General features: G+C 41.8%; 2 protein-coding genes across 3 annotated transcripts in view; both read right to left on the bottom strand.

Moving 5' to 3' along the window:
• The window catches only part of LOC137274170 (beta-1,3-galactosyltransferase 1-like), a 40801-nt gene extending 33499 nt beyond the window's left edge, over positions 1–7302 (bottom strand). Inside the window, exon 1 of one of the 2 annotated variants that reach the window (XM_067807206.1) lies at positions 7125–7302. The gene's annotated coding sequence lies outside the window, so the exon portion shown is untranslated. Of the gene's footprint in view, positions 1–1365; positions 1519–7124 lie in introns of those variants that run through there. The other variant, XM_067807208.1, reaches the window with a different exon arrangement.
• A 10521-nt stretch (positions 7303–17823) lies between these two features.
• LOC137271966 (polypeptide N-acetylgalactosaminyltransferase 14-like) lies at positions 17824–21429 on the bottom strand. The gene is made up of 3 exons (XM_067804345.1): positions 21242–21429; positions 19174–19842; positions 17824–18751 (listed from the first exon to the last, which is right to left on the bottom strand). Exons 1-3 carry the CDS (start codon positions 21427–21429, stop codon positions 17824–17826), a joined length of 1785 nt encoding a protein of 594 aa, XP_067660446.1.
• Positions 21430–21528: the final 99 nt, after the last annotated feature.

The raw sequence follows: 21528 nt of genomic DNA, 5'->3' as shown, positions 1-21528 counted from the left end.
TGACGCCTTCTATGTGGAACACAATCCGCCTTACTCTTTGAGCTAATATTTATATTCGGCTATGTGTTGTGTTTGCCAGGGGTGTGCTTCATGTCCACAGTTATTGGCGATGTCAAGACATTATCATCTGTCGCCTTGTTTCAGTGAACAAAACAGAATAAAATCCTGTCTATAAAGCCATCCTCATTTGCAATACATACCTGATTGTACTGGTGACATATTAACCCGGCATATTACACCTTTGTCCCAATATAGAGACGTAGATATAATTATTCAGGGGCGAATACGACTTTTTGAGAGAGCAAACTATTGAGAAAACGGGGCTGCACGTTTCATTTTTACCCGAGTTTCAATGGTCATTAAACAATATTTCAAAACAAAACAAAATGATTTGGTGCGTTTGTTTCAAACGTGTATAAATTGGCGAGGGAATGTTGTATTTTTCATTAGCATTTTGTCCTCCCAACGCTCGCATTCATAATTTTATTTTAGTGGAAAGCATTATAAACATATCGTTTATAATTCAAACATTTACCGCCATGGGATAATGTGTATAATTATCTACGAGCAAGATAATAGGATGCAGATCTATGCATCGCCAGTATCAAACACATAGCTGGGAACACTACACCATAAACCGTAGATCCAGGGACGATAACTTTCCACTATACTCATCACATGCATCCAACATGGAACTCATCAGTGACGTTACTTGGTACACGCTAATTACTCAGATTAGGCCAGTGGTAATATGAAATCCTGTTTGGAGAGATAAGTTCATGTTCCCGTTTCGTGTTTCTACACCGAGGCAACTACTGGCGTACACTATCTGCGTCCGAGTCGAGCACAACTCGCGGAGGAATATTCTGTATCTTTCTCATGTTCTTGTTTGGATTTTGTTAACTTTATATGTCAAAGGGTAAAAATAATACAAATGTGATGTCTTCACTGGTGAAAGCTATAGAAGGGAGTGTGAAATCTATGAAAGCTATCTATGACACAACCTCAGTTCCCCCCTCCAACACTGCTAGAGGAAATATAATTACGTTCAGTACGATAGAGTATGCGGTTACAATTACATGCTCCAGGCCAGGTTCAATATACACGCCATTACTTGAGTGATTATTGATTCATTTTAACTTAAATGTGATCCGAAATACAGCTGACCCTGGTAGCGCTGCATCATGACTGTGGGATATCTATGATTATGAACAACCAAGCGGTGGGAGAGTTGTGTTAAGTCTATGTCAAGTATATGTTAAGTCTCTACTGCGCCCGGGGGACAACTTGATGTACTGATTTGCTATCCACGTTCATTTAACAAGGATGTGAATGTCTGACAAAACAAAGATACAGCACACGTACCTTGCCACAAGCGGGCCCTGTGAGCACGTGTTCCTCTGATGAATCCCTTCACAGTATAGCTATGAAGACAGCATCTGTTGACGCAAGCACCATGCCTCTCTCATCACGGTCAATAGCGTTTTACGACCATGGCCATACCGGAACTGGCGTCTCAGGCTATCAGTGCTGGATTGAACAATGCTAAGTGTTTCCGCTACGTAAGACGACCAGTGGCGTTGTTGCGTTTGAGATATTCCATCAATAGAATGCTGGATTCTGAACTAAAACAGAGATTACCTTTACCTCGTGCTTGTATGTACTATCCAGCATGTAGTGGTCGCTACGTTTCCTTAACAACGAACCATTTTGACATATACTCTGTTAAACAACAAGTGGCTCTTCAGTCACATGCCGTGGGTATGATATATCATATCTTTGTAACCACTGCTGTATTTGTAGGTAGTTTTCTAAACAAAGAAGCACTGACACATATCAACAACGGAGTCTTCGCACTCACATGTCGTGGGTATATTACGTCCTTGTCACAACGTCTGTATGTGTAAGTACACATTTAATCAAGACTGAAAAGTAATCTACAGGGATCGAGGTGTTTATACAAGTACAGTGTGTAGTGTGTGCGGATGGCTCAATAAACTAGAGACACACATATATATGTCGATAAATATATATCCTTACTAAGAGGAAATGCGGAATCGATTTTTGAGCTTTTGGACATGAGGAGCTACACATACTGACAATCAATTACAGTTGCCAACCCTATTGAAAAGGGTGGTTTTCGAGCAAGGCGGTCACTATGCAAGCGTAAACTGAATGAGAAGAGTACATTTATCGAGGTTTTTGGCCTTCTGAAAAGGAATAGATTTGAGTCTCGGACACAGGTTATGAAGGCCAGCGAAGGCGTGTTCTCGGCGTAACTAGAAAGTACATTTTCAAGAAGATTGAGACTGTGATGTCTCGATAAACCCCATAAAGATGGCAAACATTATCATTATCATTATAATTAACATGTCCTTAGTGTTCTGTTCCATAACCCTGTCTCGTCTTGCTTTTCTTCCATGTCTTGGGTGGTATTCAGTATATTCTGGACAATATTTGGTTACAGGTCTTAAAACGTTTGAACCTTAAACTCTTAGACCAAACCACGCCGGACATTGGCATAATACAATTTGTGTAAAGATGAAGTTATTGATGTACTCAGGTTCTGCCGTGTTAATTACACACCCTAAATTGCTCAGTAAAACGAAAGGTCTGGTGTTTGTCACCCTGTAGGGTCACACCGTAATTGTTGGCAAAAGCTTACTAGATATTCATGTGTACGGCTCCTTGCTAATGTAGGCCGCTATAATAGTATCAATACGTATATAAAGTTTATGAGCCGTTACTTAGTAACTATGAGGATTGCTTTACGAATTTTGTACATTTATCGATGAATGATAATGACAAATTTAGTATAAATTCGCGTAGTCGGACGATTTTCAAACATTTTGGACGGTTAGCCTTCGGGTAAAACACAAATACGAAACCAATACTGAAATATTGACGGTTCTGGTGTTTAATAAGTAACATAATATGGACGCAACATAGCTCGGGCGAGTCAAGGGTAAAGATACAGCTGTTGAATAGTGTTAAATATTAGTCGCATTCCCTACTACTGGCATATGTCACGGGTCTGGTGTATTGTAGTAATATGACGCCAATATCAATGTACTAGTATCTCACAGATCAGGCCTACCACTTAAAGTTTATGGGAACTGTGAGTAAAACAGAAGTATTAGTATGACTCTTGTGTCATTTTCCACCGAAACACCTCATACGATTGTTTAAGTTTGAACAGGAACACAGTGAGTGAGTGAGTATGGTTTTTTGCCGCTTTTAGTAATAATCCAGCAATGTCACGGCGGTGGACTCAAGCAATAGACATCACACATTGTACCCATGTGGAGAATCGAACACGGGTCTTCGGCGTGACGAGCGAACGCTTTAACCACTACCCCACCGCCCCTACGGTGTACATAGTACATAGTAATTGTAAATTCTTCTGAAACTTAACAGTCTAAGTAAACTTATCCTCAGTACTTTTCGTTACACCAAACTACTGAGGAGTGTAACGAAGTACACTGAGACTAAGTTTACTTAGACTGGAAACTTAACAGCGCGTGTTTCACTACTTATTTATGAAGACATCACCTTGACAATAAGGTTACGATTTACAATTTAGTTATCCTTGTTTATCCAAGTCGCAGAAACAGGATGTTTTCGTGTTTGTTTAGAACATGGTATTCACACAGGTACTACATACTTGAATATGATCAAAGTAATTGTTTAGCTATCAGGTGCTCATACAAACCTTTCTGTCCCACAGTTAGATACGCTTACGCAACGCCATGTCGTATTGAATGTCAAGGTCTACGTGGCGTGGTTTTGTTGTGCAAAGAAGAATCGCACAAAAACCTTGATAGTGTAGTGTCCTTGGAAAGACAATATCATCTGTTCAGAGAGGTTATAGGCAGCAGGACAACGCTCATGAATATTGGCATTTTGAATGTTAAACCGTACGGGAACCTCAGCGGTCGGGAGACTCTAATTTTGTGCAAGCGACGACACGTTGAAGCAGGATCATGCGCGCCCAGATTTTCAGCTGAGCCCCGTTCCTCAAAGCAATAGGAGCGCTACGACATTTGCAAGTCTATGTTAAAGTATGGGAGTTACGATCATCTTAGCGCTATGGTCGTTTTGTGGCACGGGGCCCTGTGTTCTGTGTTACAGACTGTTACATACATTCTGTTACAGATATTCTTTCACATAAATTCTGTCACATACATTCTGTCAAATACAATCTGTCACATACATTCTGTCACATACAATCTGTTACAGACTTTCTGTTACAGACTTTCTGTTACATGACCATCTGTGTCTCCAGAATTCTTCCACTAAGAGCATGTCTGATATGAAATGCGGGGACGCCTATGACAGGACACAGATAAACTGGTAACAGCAATTCATTAGCACAATCTGTGGTTATCACGTGAACACATGGTGGTCATACTATTACGTCATTGTTAATGGAAGTTGGACACCGATACTCCAGGGCGTGAGGCTCTGTTTCCTGGTACTCTGTACGGCATTGCCGATGAATTTGATAATTAGGTAAATTGGTGATCTGACGAATTACCAAATATCAAACCATAATTAATAAGGCACGGTGAATACATTCCGACATTTCATCTTTCTTATTATCTCCGTGTAATTATAGTTATAACTGTCTAATAAATGTAATGAATGATTGTTAGAAGATGTTCTGACTATTTAACATCGGCAAACAGGTCTGTTCATCTGATGTAATGAATGTGGTAGCCAGTGGCTCGAACCGCAATGCCCCCATCACACCAAAGTCGTTCTCAGTGCGTTCTTGAAAAAATGGTCAGATGGGGCTCGAACTGTGTGCGAGGGTACTCGACGTAGTCTGTTTAAGAACTCTGAGGACGAGCTCAGTGGGACTGGGGATAGAAGGGTACTCCAACGTTATCAAATGGGATGGAGTACTTAGAACGAGATTATGGCTCTTAGAAAGAGACTGTGGCACTAAGAACGGAACTGTCGTACTACCAGCGGAATTACCGTACTTCAGTCTTACTGTGGACGTGTGCAGACGGAGTGCAGTCGGGCATCAATTGCAGTTCGTTTGTACATAGTCTCCCTTATGTCCATTCCGTCCGCAGATGAGCCAAACTCGACGTCCTTTGCGATTTACTAAACCCAAACGTCGCCATTGTGAAAATAGAGATGTTCATAATCTAAAATATCATGTCATCTTTATACCAGCAACTTCTAGAATGCCACTCAAACAAAAATATTGTCTAGAAGCACACTCCAGGGGTGTTTTATAAAGTACTCTGTACTTGCAGTCGTGAGTGGCATATCACGAGTGTTGCACTGTCTGCAAACGTTAGGACAGACAGTCACGACGGACAATCAAGCGCAGCTACCATAATCACTTCAAACCTGACCCCTCCTTGTGTGACGTCACACTAATAGATTGATAAAGTTAAAACAAACGTGTACAGCTCTTTGTGTTTCAGAACACTTACATTTACATTATGTTTCCAGATAGAATCAGGATGTGTCTTTCTTTCAAAGTGTTTGACACTTACCTTGATGTAGAGAAGTGTTTTTTCAATAACATCGAGTTTGGACACATGTTGTGGGTGAACCTGACCACTCTATTACTTGTGCCACAACAATTAGCTAACATACATAGCGTTCAGTACATGTACCTTAGCTACACAACAATAAGACGCTAGGTGCCGTTCTGATCGGTACTCAAGGCAGTCTAACTACTTTCAACAGTCATTTGCAACTAACGATATTAGGGTCGGGTTTTCAGCCTGTATCTGCTACGATAAGCGAATGAGTCGAGAGCGGAAACAAAATAATATAGGCATGCTAAGAAGGGAGAATAATGGTATGTGATCCGCTGTTATCTCAAATCGAGGATACGTCTTTCTCAAATACAGGAAATTGAAATATACGATAGTGAACCGTGGGTTTTATGTAGTAGCCCCAGCACCGCTGTATGCTTGCCGAATTGCCATGTGACGTAACAATGCCACGTTCCGGAATGCCTCGATATATATGACGCCTGGCGTTCAGTCAGTACAGACGCAAACCAGATGTTTAGTGCTAATGTAAGTGATAGACTGTACACCATTCACCTGGATGCATTCACGCTGGTGTCAGGTTAGCTCACAGATAGGGGGCCGAACTGGATGGTATCTCTCTCTCTCTCTCTCTCTCTATCTATCTCTCTCTCTCTCTATCTCTCTCTCTCTCTCTCTCTCTCCCTCTCTCATGAATTCCGCAGGAAAGTGCGTTACAAACACCAAACACAGACATCGGTATTGTTTTCACTATCGTCGCTAGAGGCCCGTGGATACTAGCTGCCTATGTATGTTTATATGTGTTTCCCCTGGGAGTGACTGCTGTCTGATTACTGTCCAGCCTACATTTGCCTCCATCGTTAAATTCAGCAGGTCACTGAGTGTAACCAATCTAGTCTATTACCTGACTTATTCCTGCAAGTATAATCACGCTGAAGGGATCGACACAGGTATCCCAGGTACATTTATGTATACAGATAACGACCCCTATATACAGAAATGTACCCAAAACAAAATCAAAATACAGAAACGTACCCGGTCCCAGTGCCCAAAGCGGTGGACGACTCCATATTCTGCAACCCAAACCCGTATGTAGTTATTCCCGTCCAGCTGAGGGCGAGTAGTAATGTGCATAGTGATATATTTGTTTATGTGCACGCTCGTTTCTCATAGAACGAAATCAAATGTATCACTCTGTTTCCAGACACGTACCTGGGGTACATATCTATAGAATCCGTGCCGATAACGGCACCTTCAGCTCTGTTGCATGACAATACGGTTCACCCGGTGCCAGTCATAGCAACTTCATGATAACGGTAGTGGCGCCTGTACAGCATTTCTGTTTATCGTAGTTAAATAATTCAACAATAATTGCCATTTCGGTATGATACAATGATTCTTGCGACAACAGAACCGAATACAGTCAAGATTAAACAATGGCGGGGAAAGATACATTAATTATGTTCCCCAATAATCAATTTAATTAACTTCCTTACCAGCTGAGGATGAAATTGAAACCGTGGAAATTCGTTAAATATGTATGCAAGAAGTGTTCCTACAGATAATACAACATAGGATAACTTTAAAAAGTAAGGGACTTACTTGCTGGAAAACTTTACTCCGCTCCCAGACCAGGTGCGCATGCCAGGGGCACAAACGCGAAGATTGATTGTTGTGAATTACCGCATTCCCATCCTATGAACTGATAGCAATAAGCACTCTGTTTTCATACCACTGATTTCAACAACGTTTGCACGTGACAATCTTGGGCGGAGTCTGTTGGATTGAAACAGTCACGCCAACCTGCCCGGATCTCAAAGGGACTCCCATCGCGCACAGCAGGGGAGGTAACTGTCGGGGTGACCTAACCTACGTGGAAAATTCATAAGCTCAGTGAGATCATGTCAGGTCGAGTGGGCAAACTCCAGATAACTTCGTCCAGTGTATGTAGTGACCATCAGGCTCAGAAATTGCTAAGATAAAAAAGTATATGTGTTCACATGTGTATGTGGCTCGAGGAGGGCGAGTTAATGCCAGACAGAACCTCTCAACATATGAGCCGGTTGTTTCCGTTCCTGGAGGCAACATATGCACGCCATGCCTCAGTGCGTTGTAAGGAAACTATATACTCCCTGCGCTTGGATGCCTGAGGACGACTTGGTAGCGCCAAGACTCCCAGGGCACAATATCAGCTAAAGCAGAAAAAACGTCCCACCAGATCACTATACGGACAGTCATCGCCAATTGACAACATACTGACGTTTCTTAGCTTCTTTCATTACCATTCTAATAAGAGCGAATTCTACCGATGCCGTGGTGTATCTTGTCTGTCGTTGAGCCAGGGCTTGATGAAGCCATCACAGTGATCAACACTGATCGCTCGACCAAGTTTTATAGTGGAAGGATCTCTGGGTGAAACCCTTTACATGTTTAAGAAAAGGCTGTGAACAAAGATATAGGTGGAGGGCTGGGTGAAAATCGCAATATGTTTAGAAGAAGGCTGTGAATAAACCTATAAGTGGAGGGCTAGGTGTGATATATTAAAGATGGGGATGTGAACAAAGTTATAGGTGGAGGGCTGAGTGAGACCTGCTACAATATTCAAGATGGTGCTTTGAACAAGGATATAGACGGAGGGTTGGATGAGACCTGCTACATATTAAAGATGGTGCTTTGAACAAGGATATAGGCGAAGGGTTGGGTGAGACCTGCTACATATTCAAGATGGTGCTTTGAACAAAGATATAGACGGAGGGTTGGATGAGACCTGCTACATATTAAAGATGGTGCTTTGAACAAGGATATAGGTGGAGGGTTGGGGGAGACCTGCTACATATTAAAGATGGTGCTTTGGACAAGGATATAGACGAAGGGTTGGATGAGACCTGCTACATATTCAAGATGGTGCTTTGAACAAGGATATAGACGAAGGGTTGGATGAGACCTGCTACATATTCAAGATGGTGCTTTGAACAAGGATATAGACGAAGGGTTGGATGAGACCTGCTACATATTCAAGATGGTGCTTTGAACAAGGATATAGGTGGAGGGTTGGGGGAGACCTGCTACATATTAAAGATGGTGTTTTGGACAAGGATATAGACGAAGGGTTGGATGAGACCTGCTACATATTAAAGATGGTGCTTTGAACAAGGATATAGACGAAGGGTTGGATGAGACCTGCTACATATTCAAGATGGTGCTTTGAACAAGGATATAGGTGGAGGGTTGGGGGAGACCTGCTACATATTAAAGATGGTGCTTTGAACAAGGAAATAGGTGGAGGGTTGGGGAGACCTGCTACATATTAAAGATGGTGCTTTGGACAAGGATATAGACGAAGGGTTGGGTGAGACCTGCTACATATTAAAGATGGTGCTTTGAACAAGGATATAGACGAAGGGTTGGGTGAGACCTGCTACATATTAAAGATGGTGCTTTGAACAAGGATATAGACGAAGGGTTGGATGAGACCTGCTACATATTCAAGATGGTGCTTTGAACAAGGAAATAGGTGGAGGGTTGGGTGAGACCTGCTACATATTAAAGATGGTACTTTGAACAAGGATATAGGTGGAGGGTTGGGGGAGACCTGCTACATATTAAAGATGGTGCTTTGAACAAGGAAATAGGTGGAGGGTTGGGGAGACCTGCTACATATTAAAGATGGTGCTTTGGACAAGGATATAGACGAAGGGTTGGGTGAGACCTGCTACATATTAAAGATGATGCTTTGAACAAAAATATAGGTGGAGGGTTGGGTGAGATCCGCACCATGTTAATGAGAAGACAATTTACAAGGATATAGGTGAAGGGCAAGTTTGTGGTGGTAGGCGGGGTAAGACCCGCTACATACTAAAGATTGGGCTGTCAACGAGGTTAAGAAGGTCTGGTAAAACCCGCCATCTCCGTGGGTTGTAAACAACGTTTTTAGGAGGGCGGGGTGTGACGGGCTATGCCTTAGCGACAGGTCGCTTTGAGTAAAGTCATGCATTCAAAGATTGTTTCAGAAGGCTGTGTACAGTTTACTATTCCTTTCCCTATTACTTGTCATATAGCTGCCTGTCACTGATTTATGTTCTTGTGTTAAACCGACACCGAATGTAACGTGGTTGTAACATAGGTTGACATACACTAAATTCGCATGCGTAGTGAATGCCAATATGGAAGCTCGCGAACAAAGATTTTGTGCATTCCTGCATAGTACCTTGGCACGTAAATATAAAGACAAGGAACGTTGGAGAAGGTCATGCAGATCAACCATTCAAAACTGTATCGAAACAAATGTTAAATCTTTAAAAAAAACACTCGGAGATATCTCTTAATTTGACATTTCACAAACTATTTCATACCAAGTCATGTGTTTGAAAATAAACTCATGATCAAATGTAGAACCAAATATTGGTGTGATACATTTCACCTATGCATATGTATGTTATATTCAGCACTATCCTGTGCATTGGATAGATACAATCAAGACGCTTTCAACTTATTACATGGAGAGGTATTTACGTAAGCAGATTTTGGCTGTCAAAATGTCTTTATAAATAAAGATTTGTTTACATAATCTGCATATACATGTAATAGGATAAGTAGTTTCATGTACAATCCTAAATTACAAAGTCTTCATTAACATTATTTAAAGGACTTACATATTTCTCTACTAGATCACTTACATATAAGCCAAACAGAGAAAGATCATCACCTTGTCTAACACCTATATTACAAGGAAAGAGGCCGGACATGTTTTCATTAATGATATACATGAATTTTTCCTTTGGTACATGTGATAGATAACCTCACAGTAATTTTTAGTAAGATTTCGATCCATCATCTTAGTCATAAATGTCGTGTGGCAGCCGTAAGAAAGGGCCTTGCTAAAGTCGATAAAACTACTGTTACAGTATTATTTTCTCTTATGTTGCTATATGTACATGTCTCTAACAGCCTGTAGAATGTGTACATTTTTGTATTGTTGAATAATACTTTTTCCTGGAAACCAGTTGGATTTTCATTGAATAAATCAAATTAGATTCTGAGAGTGTTTGAATGAGACATGAGATAATGTTATACCGCTTGGGGCGCCTTTCTTTTTGAATATTGTTTTTTTACTATATTGTTAAGTAATCAAGCCACTGTCAAGAACAGCTTGGTACAAATATGTGAGATAGTTCTATTCTATCTATTCTATTCTATGCATGGTTGTGGGGGAATGTGGAAAGGTTTCACTCCATCACATGTACGTCATTACGTGCAGGTTGTGGGTGAATGTGGAAAGGTTTCACTCCATCACATGTACGTCATTACGTGCAGGTTGTGGGTGAATGTGGAAAGGTTTCACTCCATCACTTGTACGTCATTACGTGTAGGTTGGGTGAATGTGGACATGTTTCACTCCATCACATGTACGTCATTACGTGCAGGTTGTGGGTGAATGTGGACATGTTTCACTCCATCACATGTACGTCATTACGTGCGGGTTGTGGGTGAATGTGGACATGTTTCACTCCATCACATGTACGTCATTACATGCAGGTTGTGGATGAATGTGGAAAGGTTTCACTCCATCACATGTACGTCATTACGTGCGGGTTGTGGGTGAATGTGGACATGTTTCACTCCATCACATGTACGTCATTACATGCAGGTTGTGGATGAATGTGGAAAGGTTTCACTCCATCACATGTACGTCATTACATGCAGGTTGTGGATGAATGTGGACTGCTTTTACTGCATCACAGGTACATGGAGGTTATAGGTACTACATGTATATCACACCGCACGTATCTAACAATAAATGATGCATTTCTCTCATGAATAATGCTAACACTAACACACATCGACAACACCCCGTGCGACAGTTTTCGATGTACGGAGCAAACGTTTACCTTCCAAATGACAAGCTATTCGCCTCGAAATTTCAATTATCGATTTCAAGCAAGTCGAAAGGAATAACAAGTCTTTTACCTTTTACGTTACTGAAGTGCCCGTAGCGTTCAACTTTATCACAACACAGCAGCTTGAGAAAAACAATATAGTATTATCGATCACTTTGGCGACCATATGAAAAGAGTTTGATCGTATTCTATATTCGTCCATTTCTGTCCATTTAGCTAATGCAGTGGAAGCTCTCCACTCATAGGGACTGAAGAAATAATCCAGTTTAGACAACGCGCCGGATTGTAAAGCTGATGATAAATTTTCAAGCAACAGACGGATTTTATGCTGGTGTTGACACCTTGCCGGATAGGACAGATGCCGGTTATGACAGCTTCCACTGTATGCAAAAGACAACGTGAACTGAATAGGTATCACTTGGCTAGTTAGCATTCGTCCTTTTAGCTGCTGCGAAGCAAATACTTGCATAAACGGTCCTAACATACCTACACTTCAGTCTCACAGTCCATCAGCATAACACACAGACGGCGACTGAAGACTGGCTTTGGTCATCAAAATGTGGTATAACAACTGTGAAGGATGTCAGTGACTTTTTGTTGTCCAGTTAGGATTTTTTCCCATCGTCACAAGGTGCGGTATGTAGCCAGTCATACGAAATGCACACCACGCCATATATGAGCCCACGTGCAGCGGTACTTACTTCAACATATTCAGCTGTGCATATGCAATGTTTCTGTGGAGCCAAACACGTGCTCGGCCACCAGTCTTGAACAAAAGACATCCTACTATCGTTCGACCAGTAGATTGTTTTGTCGAATTCCTGTGACGACGAGCTTGACACAATGCTAGTCGCGCTGATACTAGCCTTTGATAAGGCATGGTGGCTCTATGAGGTTGAGGCATCTTTATTTGTTCAGATCCCTATGGCCTTCTTTCTAGTGAAATATCGAAGTACAGTTTCATTGTTTTCTCATGAGCCAAATGACATAGTAAGCTGAAATAATATTTATATAACTCATATTGTCAATACGTTAATAAACTAGTAAATACATCACGATCGGCAAATGTTGCCAAATAATTTATATGTTTCTGAAACTCATCATTGATGCTGATCACTATAAAAAGACCGAAGCGTGTTTTGATACAAATGTAAAAGTACAAAAGAAGTCAAATGCCAAGATACATGAATTATTCTGTTAATGGTGAGAAAAAAATAAGCTGCGTCACGGTATTAGTGATGACCTCAAAATCAATTTCAAGAGTTCACTTCTGCCCGCGTAAATGATACGTTGCCCAACTGCTGACTCAGACAGCTACCTGGATGAAGGCTGGAGGCTGACGTTTGTACTTGATGAAACGTACCCCTTGTTTATAGATGGAATGTGCACGTCCCCAGAATAATCTCATGCATGGGGAATAACTATCAGTAGGCTATATCTTTTCAGCACTTTCCACTAAAAACTAAAACGCTTAACCAATACCTTCTTGAAACTTTGTACGTATACTATCTCAGTCTTTAGCTTTCAGTGGATTATTGCAATGATGTTGGTGCGTGTGTGTGTCTGTGTGCCTCCTTCACACAAATGGGAGATTTTCCAGCTGTGGTTGGTTTCTCAAGCAGACGTCAAAATGTTTTCAGTGTTTCTCAGTGAAACTTTTCAGAAATGTCAACCTGATGTTCAACCGGTGCATCTTGGTGGAAACAAGTTAAAGACAGTTCGAATATTCCATTCACATGACATTACTCGCTGATAGAGGTAACTTCAGCGACATATCTGCAACGATGTTTCAGTGGGTTGCCTTTACACCACGATCTGCAAGGTGGTGAAGTGAATCATTTCATTGCAGATCATGATGTTCAAATAAGCAGTCTTTCGGAATGTGTAAACATAGCAATCATGACGTAATATTGAGATGGTTTCATCTCTTTAATCCACTACGGTCAGTCGCTTTTCACAACAGTCTTGGGTCGTATCGTTCGAGTCGAACTGCTTGAGTTGTTGTTGACAGTCTACTAGTCTTAGCTTATTGCTTAGTGTTGCATTTATGATATGGTTCGCACAGAACTAAATTGTGAAATCTATAGATTACCTCATAAGATCAAGGAACAATTATGGGGGACATAATGCAAATTAAATGACTAGATCAGTATAAATATCCTGTCCTATTTCAAACGCCCATGCCACCCGTCACGATCCGCGTTGAAGTTGATCCCCAGCAACCCACGCTTGTCGTACGAGGTAACTGATGGGATCGGGTGCTCAGGCTTGTTGATGGGGTAACAACCTAAATGCGTAGACTGACGCTCATGCTGTTGATCCCTGGATTGTCTGATACAGACCCGATTATTTACTGACCGCCGTCATATAGCTGGAATATTGCCGAGTGTGGCCTTAAGCTAAACTCACTCACCCATTAAAGTGTCCATGCACTCACGAACGAGTCACGTGTCCAATGGAAGTAAAGCTAGATATAGACCTCAAATTCGAGGGTGGGGTTCTGATAGACATGCAGTTCGGTCAGTTTCACTTGAAACGGAGAGAAATCTCAAGTCAAGTCGTAGTTCTCATCTCACTGAAACTTCCCTTGACAGCGAATAATAATCATGGACAGCACGTGTTTACAACTGGTGCATTACATATATTGCCCTGGGCAAATCGCGAGTGTTTCCTGTGTGTTGACGGAACAGTACTGTTATTCAGAGCTGTCACACAACACGTGTGTTGTAATGGACGGCAGTGAAGGAAACTACTCTAGTATGCCGAGAAATAGCCCAGTAACATAAATGACGTATAAGTGAACCATGTTGAAGTATATCCCTAATAGGTCAAGACCCGGACCAATAGAACGGAACACACGACAATGTTTACACCATGTGCCTTGTGTGAAAACCACGTGGTGACCAGAGCAGACAGAGAGTTGAGGTGGCCAGCATCTTGTTTTTCCTTAACTCAGTCCAGTCTGGTCCTCGTTTAACAGCCATTTTCACTTTTGAATTCGAACTGAACATTTGAAAATTCCTGAGATATAATAGCAGTCTATACGGTAAGACTTGGGTCATGAATAAACAAAGCCATTTAAAAAGTGGTCAAATGTAACATTTGAGCCATCCGGGATTCGAACCCACACCCTCAGAGTGAGTTTAGTTTTACGCCGCACTCAGCAATATTCCAGCCATATGGTCGCGGTCTGTAAATAATCGAGTATAGATCAGACAATCCAGTGATCAACAACATGAGCATCGATCTGTACAATTGAGAACCGATGGGGTGCGTTAACCAAATCGGCGAGTCTGACCACCCGAACCCGTTAGTTGCGAGTACGTGCGCCCAAACCTCATCACCTGCTGAATTTGAGGCGTGTTCGTACATCGGTGGTGAAAATGTAACACCTTCTGAGATTATCTTTGTGAAATGACGTGAACACCAGGTGTCACTGGTATGACTGGTGTGAGGTCAACACACAACCATTACAGTACGAACACTAAGTGGTTGTCCTCTACGGGCAGGGGTATGGTGCTGACTACCAACATGGGGGCCAACTTTGGGACAAACACCATCGTCTAATCAAGTCACTACAAAGGGAGGTAACTGCTGAAACAACAACAAACGACTTGGTAAACCGTGTCCCAGATAATCTTACAGCTACGGGTATTCAAGTTCAAAATAAAGGTCACATATGGTTCTTAATTTTGCTTAGGATGGCTGAGATTAGATGGCATCGTTCTTATCAGAGGAGACATCATAACTGAGGCCATTTCACGTACTGTGATATAATAGTCTGCCACGCATGTCAGGTCAATGAGATGAACGGCCACATTGTACAAGGATGTCCTGTTTTCCTGTACAGTCAAGACGTGATTTTACGTTATCTCCGGAGTATATCTCCCACAAACAGATATACTGGGAAGAAAACAACAAAACAATGAACATCCTTACGTGGCAGTGTGCCTATATTTATACTCAGATTTCCTCCCACAGAGCCATTGAAAACTGGTGATCAAGCTGGAAAATATTAAAGGAACGCTTGAGTTTTTTTGTTCCTTTATTTGTTTCTCTCAGTATAGTTAATAAAAAAACCTGTGTCTTCAATAGCAAAAAATGTTATTACCTTCGGTTAACAGTTATCAATATTATTTACACGACAACGTGAGTCGGTCATCTCGCAGTTAAATAATATATCGATTCAGTTAATGAGCCTTTAATGATATTTGCAAGATATATCCTTCAGAATCAACGGACAGTTTGTTTCACAACAAAGAAATAATCCAGGCCTAAATACCGAACAGAAATAAGCATTCTTCCGTCACGCTCAGTGATATCGATGTAGTGATGAGGAGAAATTACTTTCTACATACATGCAAACGTTTGAACAACGTGCGATACCAGATCGAAGCAGATCTGATGAAATAGTTAGAAACTACACATATAAGACGAATCAATCCCACCTGTCCATGCTACAGGTGATGCCGGACTCTGGCTCGAACCCAACATGTCGTGTGACAGAAAGTTCAAAACACAGAAACGTTTCAATGAAATGTTCTCGCCAAACATGGAATGTGTTCCGTATTTGATGCTATTATCATATGTGCTGAAATAGTACGATTGCAATTGTTTATTGGTAAGCTGTGTTTTATGAAGTAGGAAGAAGCACGTAGAACATATGCATTTTCAGTTAAATTACTGATTCTTTTAAACCTAAGACGCAACGGTGCGGCGCTTTTCACTATGACATTGTCGTTGTTTTGTTAAAAAAATGTTTAAAAGACCGTTTGTGTTTTGGCAATGTTTGTGCGATCCTGTACATACAGCTCACAAAGGCCGTCCTGCCTAACAACGAAGCACATGTGATACATAAGGTCTCTTCTGAGGCAAGTGAGTTTGTTCAAAACTGCCTCTGTTCACCGGGAAGATGGGTACCCGAGGGGACAAGTTATGTGACTATAACTCTCCAGCTTAACCTTCCTATAATTGGCAGCCTGGGTTATCCGTGGTAATAATGCATTAGCTCTTTGGGCGCGCGCAAGTGTTTAGAAACAGGTGCGTTAGATATAACCATCGTTACTGTGATATTAATATTTGAAACGGATATGACGTCTAGTTTATTTAGTAAAGGCTTTTTTATCTTTATCTCTACTCTTTAGAGATCCACACTAAAACTAAACTTCTACTGCCTCAACAGCGTTTCGATATTATACTCCTAGATATCTACACGAGAACATCCCTTTCCGTCAGTCTCATCCGGGATTCGAACCCCCAGCCTCCAAGTCACGCACCTAAACGGCCGTCGGCCGTCTAACCCTCTCGCCCATCCCTCAGCAAGGAAGTCATCTACAATGTTGACAGTCATAACCATCAGACATATTTTCTATTAACAGTTGTGAAGTTCCACACTGTCCCAAGACGTTTGTTACATCCAAAATGCATAGTTATATTGATTATGTGTAAAATACGAACTGTCCCTTACTCTGGGACAGTTGTCTTGTTGTCCCTTGCCTACCTCGACTCCCTAAATCAAAAGGCAGTTGATGTGAAGCACGTAAACCCCTCAACGTATCATCAATTGTTTAAATTCGTATTTAGAAACACAGTTTGCTTGATTGTCTTGATATTATATGAGGGTCTTGAACATTGCAGATTCAAGCATTGTTGTAAATTATCGGACCAGGATAAACACTCTCTTCAGAGTGGTAACCATGTCGACGTCGACCTGAGAAAGGAAGTGTCCGCTTGTAAGGGAGAGACACTGATGATATTATTTTACTATTAATCGGTCGTGATAATGTTAAAGATCAAGCTTCAGTTTTATCAAACTGTAATGAAGCATTAACGTTTTATTAAACTTTGATTAATGTATCTTAAACTTCACTTGTACTAAGGTTTTAATGACATCGTGCTGTCATTAGCGGATCGTAAACTTAATAACATTTTAAGGTATAATTAGAGTGTCATTAAAACATGCATGGCTGAAAAAATATTGTTTGAACGGTGAACGAGTTATCAGACACTGAACTCGGTATATCTGATCCATGACCGATGAAGAAGTTTGAGCACACTATACGTTTGGGAAGAAGATCATTCGGTATATCTGCGATCTCGTTAGAGACAAGTTAGAGTGAAAATCGACCGTATCTTACGAGTGTTGCATTGCAAATGAATGTTCGATCAATTAATACGTCGTCACTTAAATCTAAGCAAGTTTGAAATAGGTTTTAAAACATGATAGCGCCATACTTTTAGCGTCAGTCTTTCCGAACCAATTAGAAGTAAGAAACTGAAGACATACATGCTGAGTATTCGATCGCTGTTCTAGAACAACCTGGACTTAACCAACACCTACGTATGTCAAAATATGGGTTTGTACAGACATAGTGTGCATCTCACTGACATTAGATATACAAGTATCAATACTTGAAATGGTACATAAATGACCATTTTTGTTCGACCATGTCCGGTACACATGCTTGTAGTTGGACCGAGTCGGACTCCACCCCTGGGGCTGCTTGGACTAGTGTGGCACAAAGAGACCCCAACTCCCCATTATAAATAAGTGCCCCTTCGCTGTCAGTTGTCCAGTGGGGTACAGCCCTGTTTCCTTCCACACAAGGACAGTGAGTCAGGGTGAGTAGAAAGCTGTTTTCGTGGAAGCCTACACATTTATCCCGGTGTTTAAACCTACCCCACTTATCAAGAGAAAATGTGTTCTGTTTAACAACGACAAGAAACGACATACACGTTGGCGTGAGGCTGAAGAGTCCGGTATCGGCGACATACAGACAATGTTTGGTCAAGGAGTTGGCCACCTCGCCATACTTGACATCGTCTGCTGATGGGATGGGTTGTTCTGGGAGGACAGTCTTCAGGAACCAGGAAAAACTCTTGCTGTTCCTTTGCCACCTCAGCCTCCGTCTGTCCTCAATGGACTTCCATTCATTATCGGACAACTCAGGAATGGGATCTTGCCAGGCTCGCATGGCTGCCCTCGTGAATTGCTTGTATTCGTCCATCCAAACTTCAGTGACACGTAAGTTGTTCTTAGCTACCACGTAATTCTTCTCCTCAGACCCGAAATTGAACTTTATGTTTTTGAATATATGTCCTACTTTAGAGCATGGTATGAGCTCTACTCGGCCCCCAGTCATCCACACATTGAAAGACATCTCAAAATGTTCTCCGCCCCAGATAGATAGTTCGGAATCAAAGCGTCCCAGATCCTCGAAGTAGGGCTTTCTCAGGGCAATAGAACTTCCTTGCAGGACTGGAAATGGGATTGGGTCGTAGTCACTTCTCCGGAACTGACTCAGGTATGGCGGTAGAGGGAACCATAAGTAACTGTGATGGAAGAAACCAAACACTAAGGAAGAACAAGAAACAGTCTGCAGCTGTAGTTACAGGACGCATTAATAATGGTTTGTTTGGTGTTACACTTGAGACTTAAGAACGTATCAAATATGAATGATATCAAATAAATGCAACATGCAGACTGTGCGGTCTGCCTAACTGTATTGTATCATATGGATAACAGACGACTGTTTCATTCTTTCATGACTCTTTGCCTTGGATTCCTTTACAAACCTCACTTTACCGCAAGATAAAAAATGTCGTATTTGATTCGCATATGCCAGCATTATGTAAACTAGCGTTATCGGTACAAATCAGAACTGACCAGACCAGGTATTGGTGTTTACATTTCATATACATTATGCTTATAGCATGAGTCATTCCGACAACGATCGGATCGCATCCATTCTTACCTCATGTCCCAGCCAAATCCTCCCCTATGGTCAACAGTCAGTCCAGTGTCAATGTCGAATGTGTCTACCAGTATTGGCGGTATTTCCGGCTGAAGAACTAACTGTTCCTCCTCAGCAAGACGCTGCAGTAGCGGCTCTACCCAGCCGTGGTTCACCTCCATGTGGGCATCCAGGAACACCAGCACCTTCCCCTGGGCAACATCAGCCCCATATAACCGGCTCCGTATCAAACCTTCACGCTGCCTGTTGCGCAGCAGCTTAATTCTAGGATCAAGGACATTGAAGTAGTTCTGTAAATCCTGGCCCAGGTAGCTGAATGTACTCATGTCGTCCACCAAGATGACCTCCAACAGCACGTGCGGAGGAGTCCGGGCTAGAAGTGCATGCACGTGACGCACGAGAGGGGTGAGAGCCTCGTTGTGAAATGGGGAAATGACGGATACAGTTGGAAAGGAAGTGTAGTTAAACGTCCTGTCAAGACACGCTTTGGGTCTTGCATCTTTGATATCTCGCGAGACTGGTATCTCGTCACTCCGAGTCAAATTGTAACCGTAATGGTCATCATCAGGTCGACGGTGAGATTTCATTATCTGATCCAACATACGTTCCAGGCGTAATGCTTTGTCGGATGAAATGGCATACTTCGTGTAGGTGGCGCTTCGTGTCTTCCTGAATCGTGAAGGAAAGTACATTCAGTATAAACACAACGACAAATCCCTAGAAACCGTACACTCTGACTAAATACTAAGTGCCAGAACTGGGCACTGACTGAATCCTACTAATCAGAATCATGAACACGAAAAGTCCCATGGTGCTCAAGGGCAGGCAGATCGTATGCCAGTTACAATGGTATTAGCAGGCTATAACCTTCCAGTAAGGGGGGTACAGATTGCTGGAAACTCATCGCCTCCAGTACCCAAGGCGACTGATTGTCTCTGTAAAAAGAGGCAGGAGAACGAGTTAGGATAATTTTATGTCTTTAGGAAACAAAGTAACCCTTTGTTGTGAAAGAAGGTAGAACCAGAACAACGTTATAGTGCAATGTTATTTTTATGTAGTTGAAGGAACTTTTGTCTTTTCTGACTCTTCTCCAAAACATGGAGGTAAGAAAGAAATTGCTTCAGAAAACAAGACGTGGAGTTATTGTTGCTGCTCCTGCTGGTTTTTGTTGTTGATGGTTTTGTTCAGTATGTTTTGTTTTTCATTCATTCAAGATTCTCTTGATTCAACATTCTGTCGAGGCGTCCGCGGGCCTGAAGGCAGACTTGTATCTGACGGGAGTGGAGTATTGTAACTGGGGGACAAGGGAAAGCTGAAAAGTTTCATACCTGGCTCGATAATGTAAATAGATATCATACATGCTACATTTGCTCCAAATCTACTATCAGGAAGCATAATTTCAATGGGAAATAATGTACTCTGTGGAAGTAAATGGACAAAACTGGCTACCACCCTGTCATCCAGCATCTCCCGACACCTTCATTTGGTTTCCCGTACTGAATCCTAATGATGTTAGAATTCCTATAATATCGGATTATTGATGTCAAATATTATGCTTTGGCAACTGTGTGAGAATGTCAGCCCTAAAACTTATTGGACAATTCACTGAAAGGGTTGCTCCAGGACAACACACCTTTGGCACAAGTCTGTTGTCTCTATGGTTGAAGCGCATCAGTATGGATTAGATCTGGCACAGCCACCACCTCTCCCACTTCCCAAACGTGAAGAGAATAATATTAATGTTAATATTACGTACATCATTATTATTAGTTACAGCCCCAAAAGAATAACAACAATATCCATCACTGCACTATACCAGTCAGACTTTATTGCCACCTCTTGTACCCAAAGAAGAATGACCCAACTACTTACGGCTAAACGATCTGCAAATTCTTCATGTGATCGTTTAGTGGTGAAGAAAAAGCCTACAGGTGCCATGAGGAAACATACCATCATCCCTCCCGACTTCATTGTTATTTTTTGGAGACCGAAAACGTTCAATATTAAAAATGTCGTGGAAATATCCATCCACACGTTTTAAGGAAACGTGCACAGGAATTGAACTCACCCATTGTTTACAGCGAGACCGTCAGGGGCCTCTGCACATCCTCGTGTCTCGCGCCCATCCTTGTCAACCATCACATACAGAACACCCACCATGAAGATACTAGCTATGGAAAGCTGCCATGTCAGCGCCGTATTTCTGTCACTCCTCTTCTTCATGGTGAACAAAGGTCTGGGCATCTCATAGCGCATACTAACCTTCAACTACCTGAAGGAGGGAGTAATGTTATTTTTGGCCTGAAGACAACATACGTCCTGAACAATCAATTGGTGGTGTTTGTGCGGCTGGTT

Source organism: Haliotis asinina, chromosome 2, assembly GCF_037392515.1.
Source record: "Haliotis asinina isolate JCU_RB_2024 chromosome 2, JCU_Hal_asi_v2, whole genome shotgun sequence".
Taxonomy (NCBI): domain Eukaryota; kingdom Metazoa; phylum Mollusca; class Gastropoda; order Lepetellida; family Haliotidae; genus Haliotis; species Haliotis asinina.
The sequence above is the reverse complement of the archived record's forward strand: the minus strand, read 5'-3'. Positions and strand labels throughout refer to the sequence as shown.

Excerpts from the sequence above, each read along its gene's own strand:
- LOC137271966 (XM_067804345.1), bottom strand. The coding sequence starts at position 21,429 with ATGCGCTATGAGATGCCCAGACCTTTGTTCACCATGAAGAAGAGGAGT. Across the intron at positions 19,843-21,241 it reads GGTCTCGCTGTAAACAATGG|GAAGACACGAAGCGCCACCT; the intron begins GTGAGTTCAATT and ends TTCACGATTCAG. Across the intron at positions 18,752-19,173 it reads GGATTTGGCTGGGACATGAG|TTACTTATGGTTCCCTCTAC; the intron begins GTAAGAATGGAT and ends CTTCCATCACAG.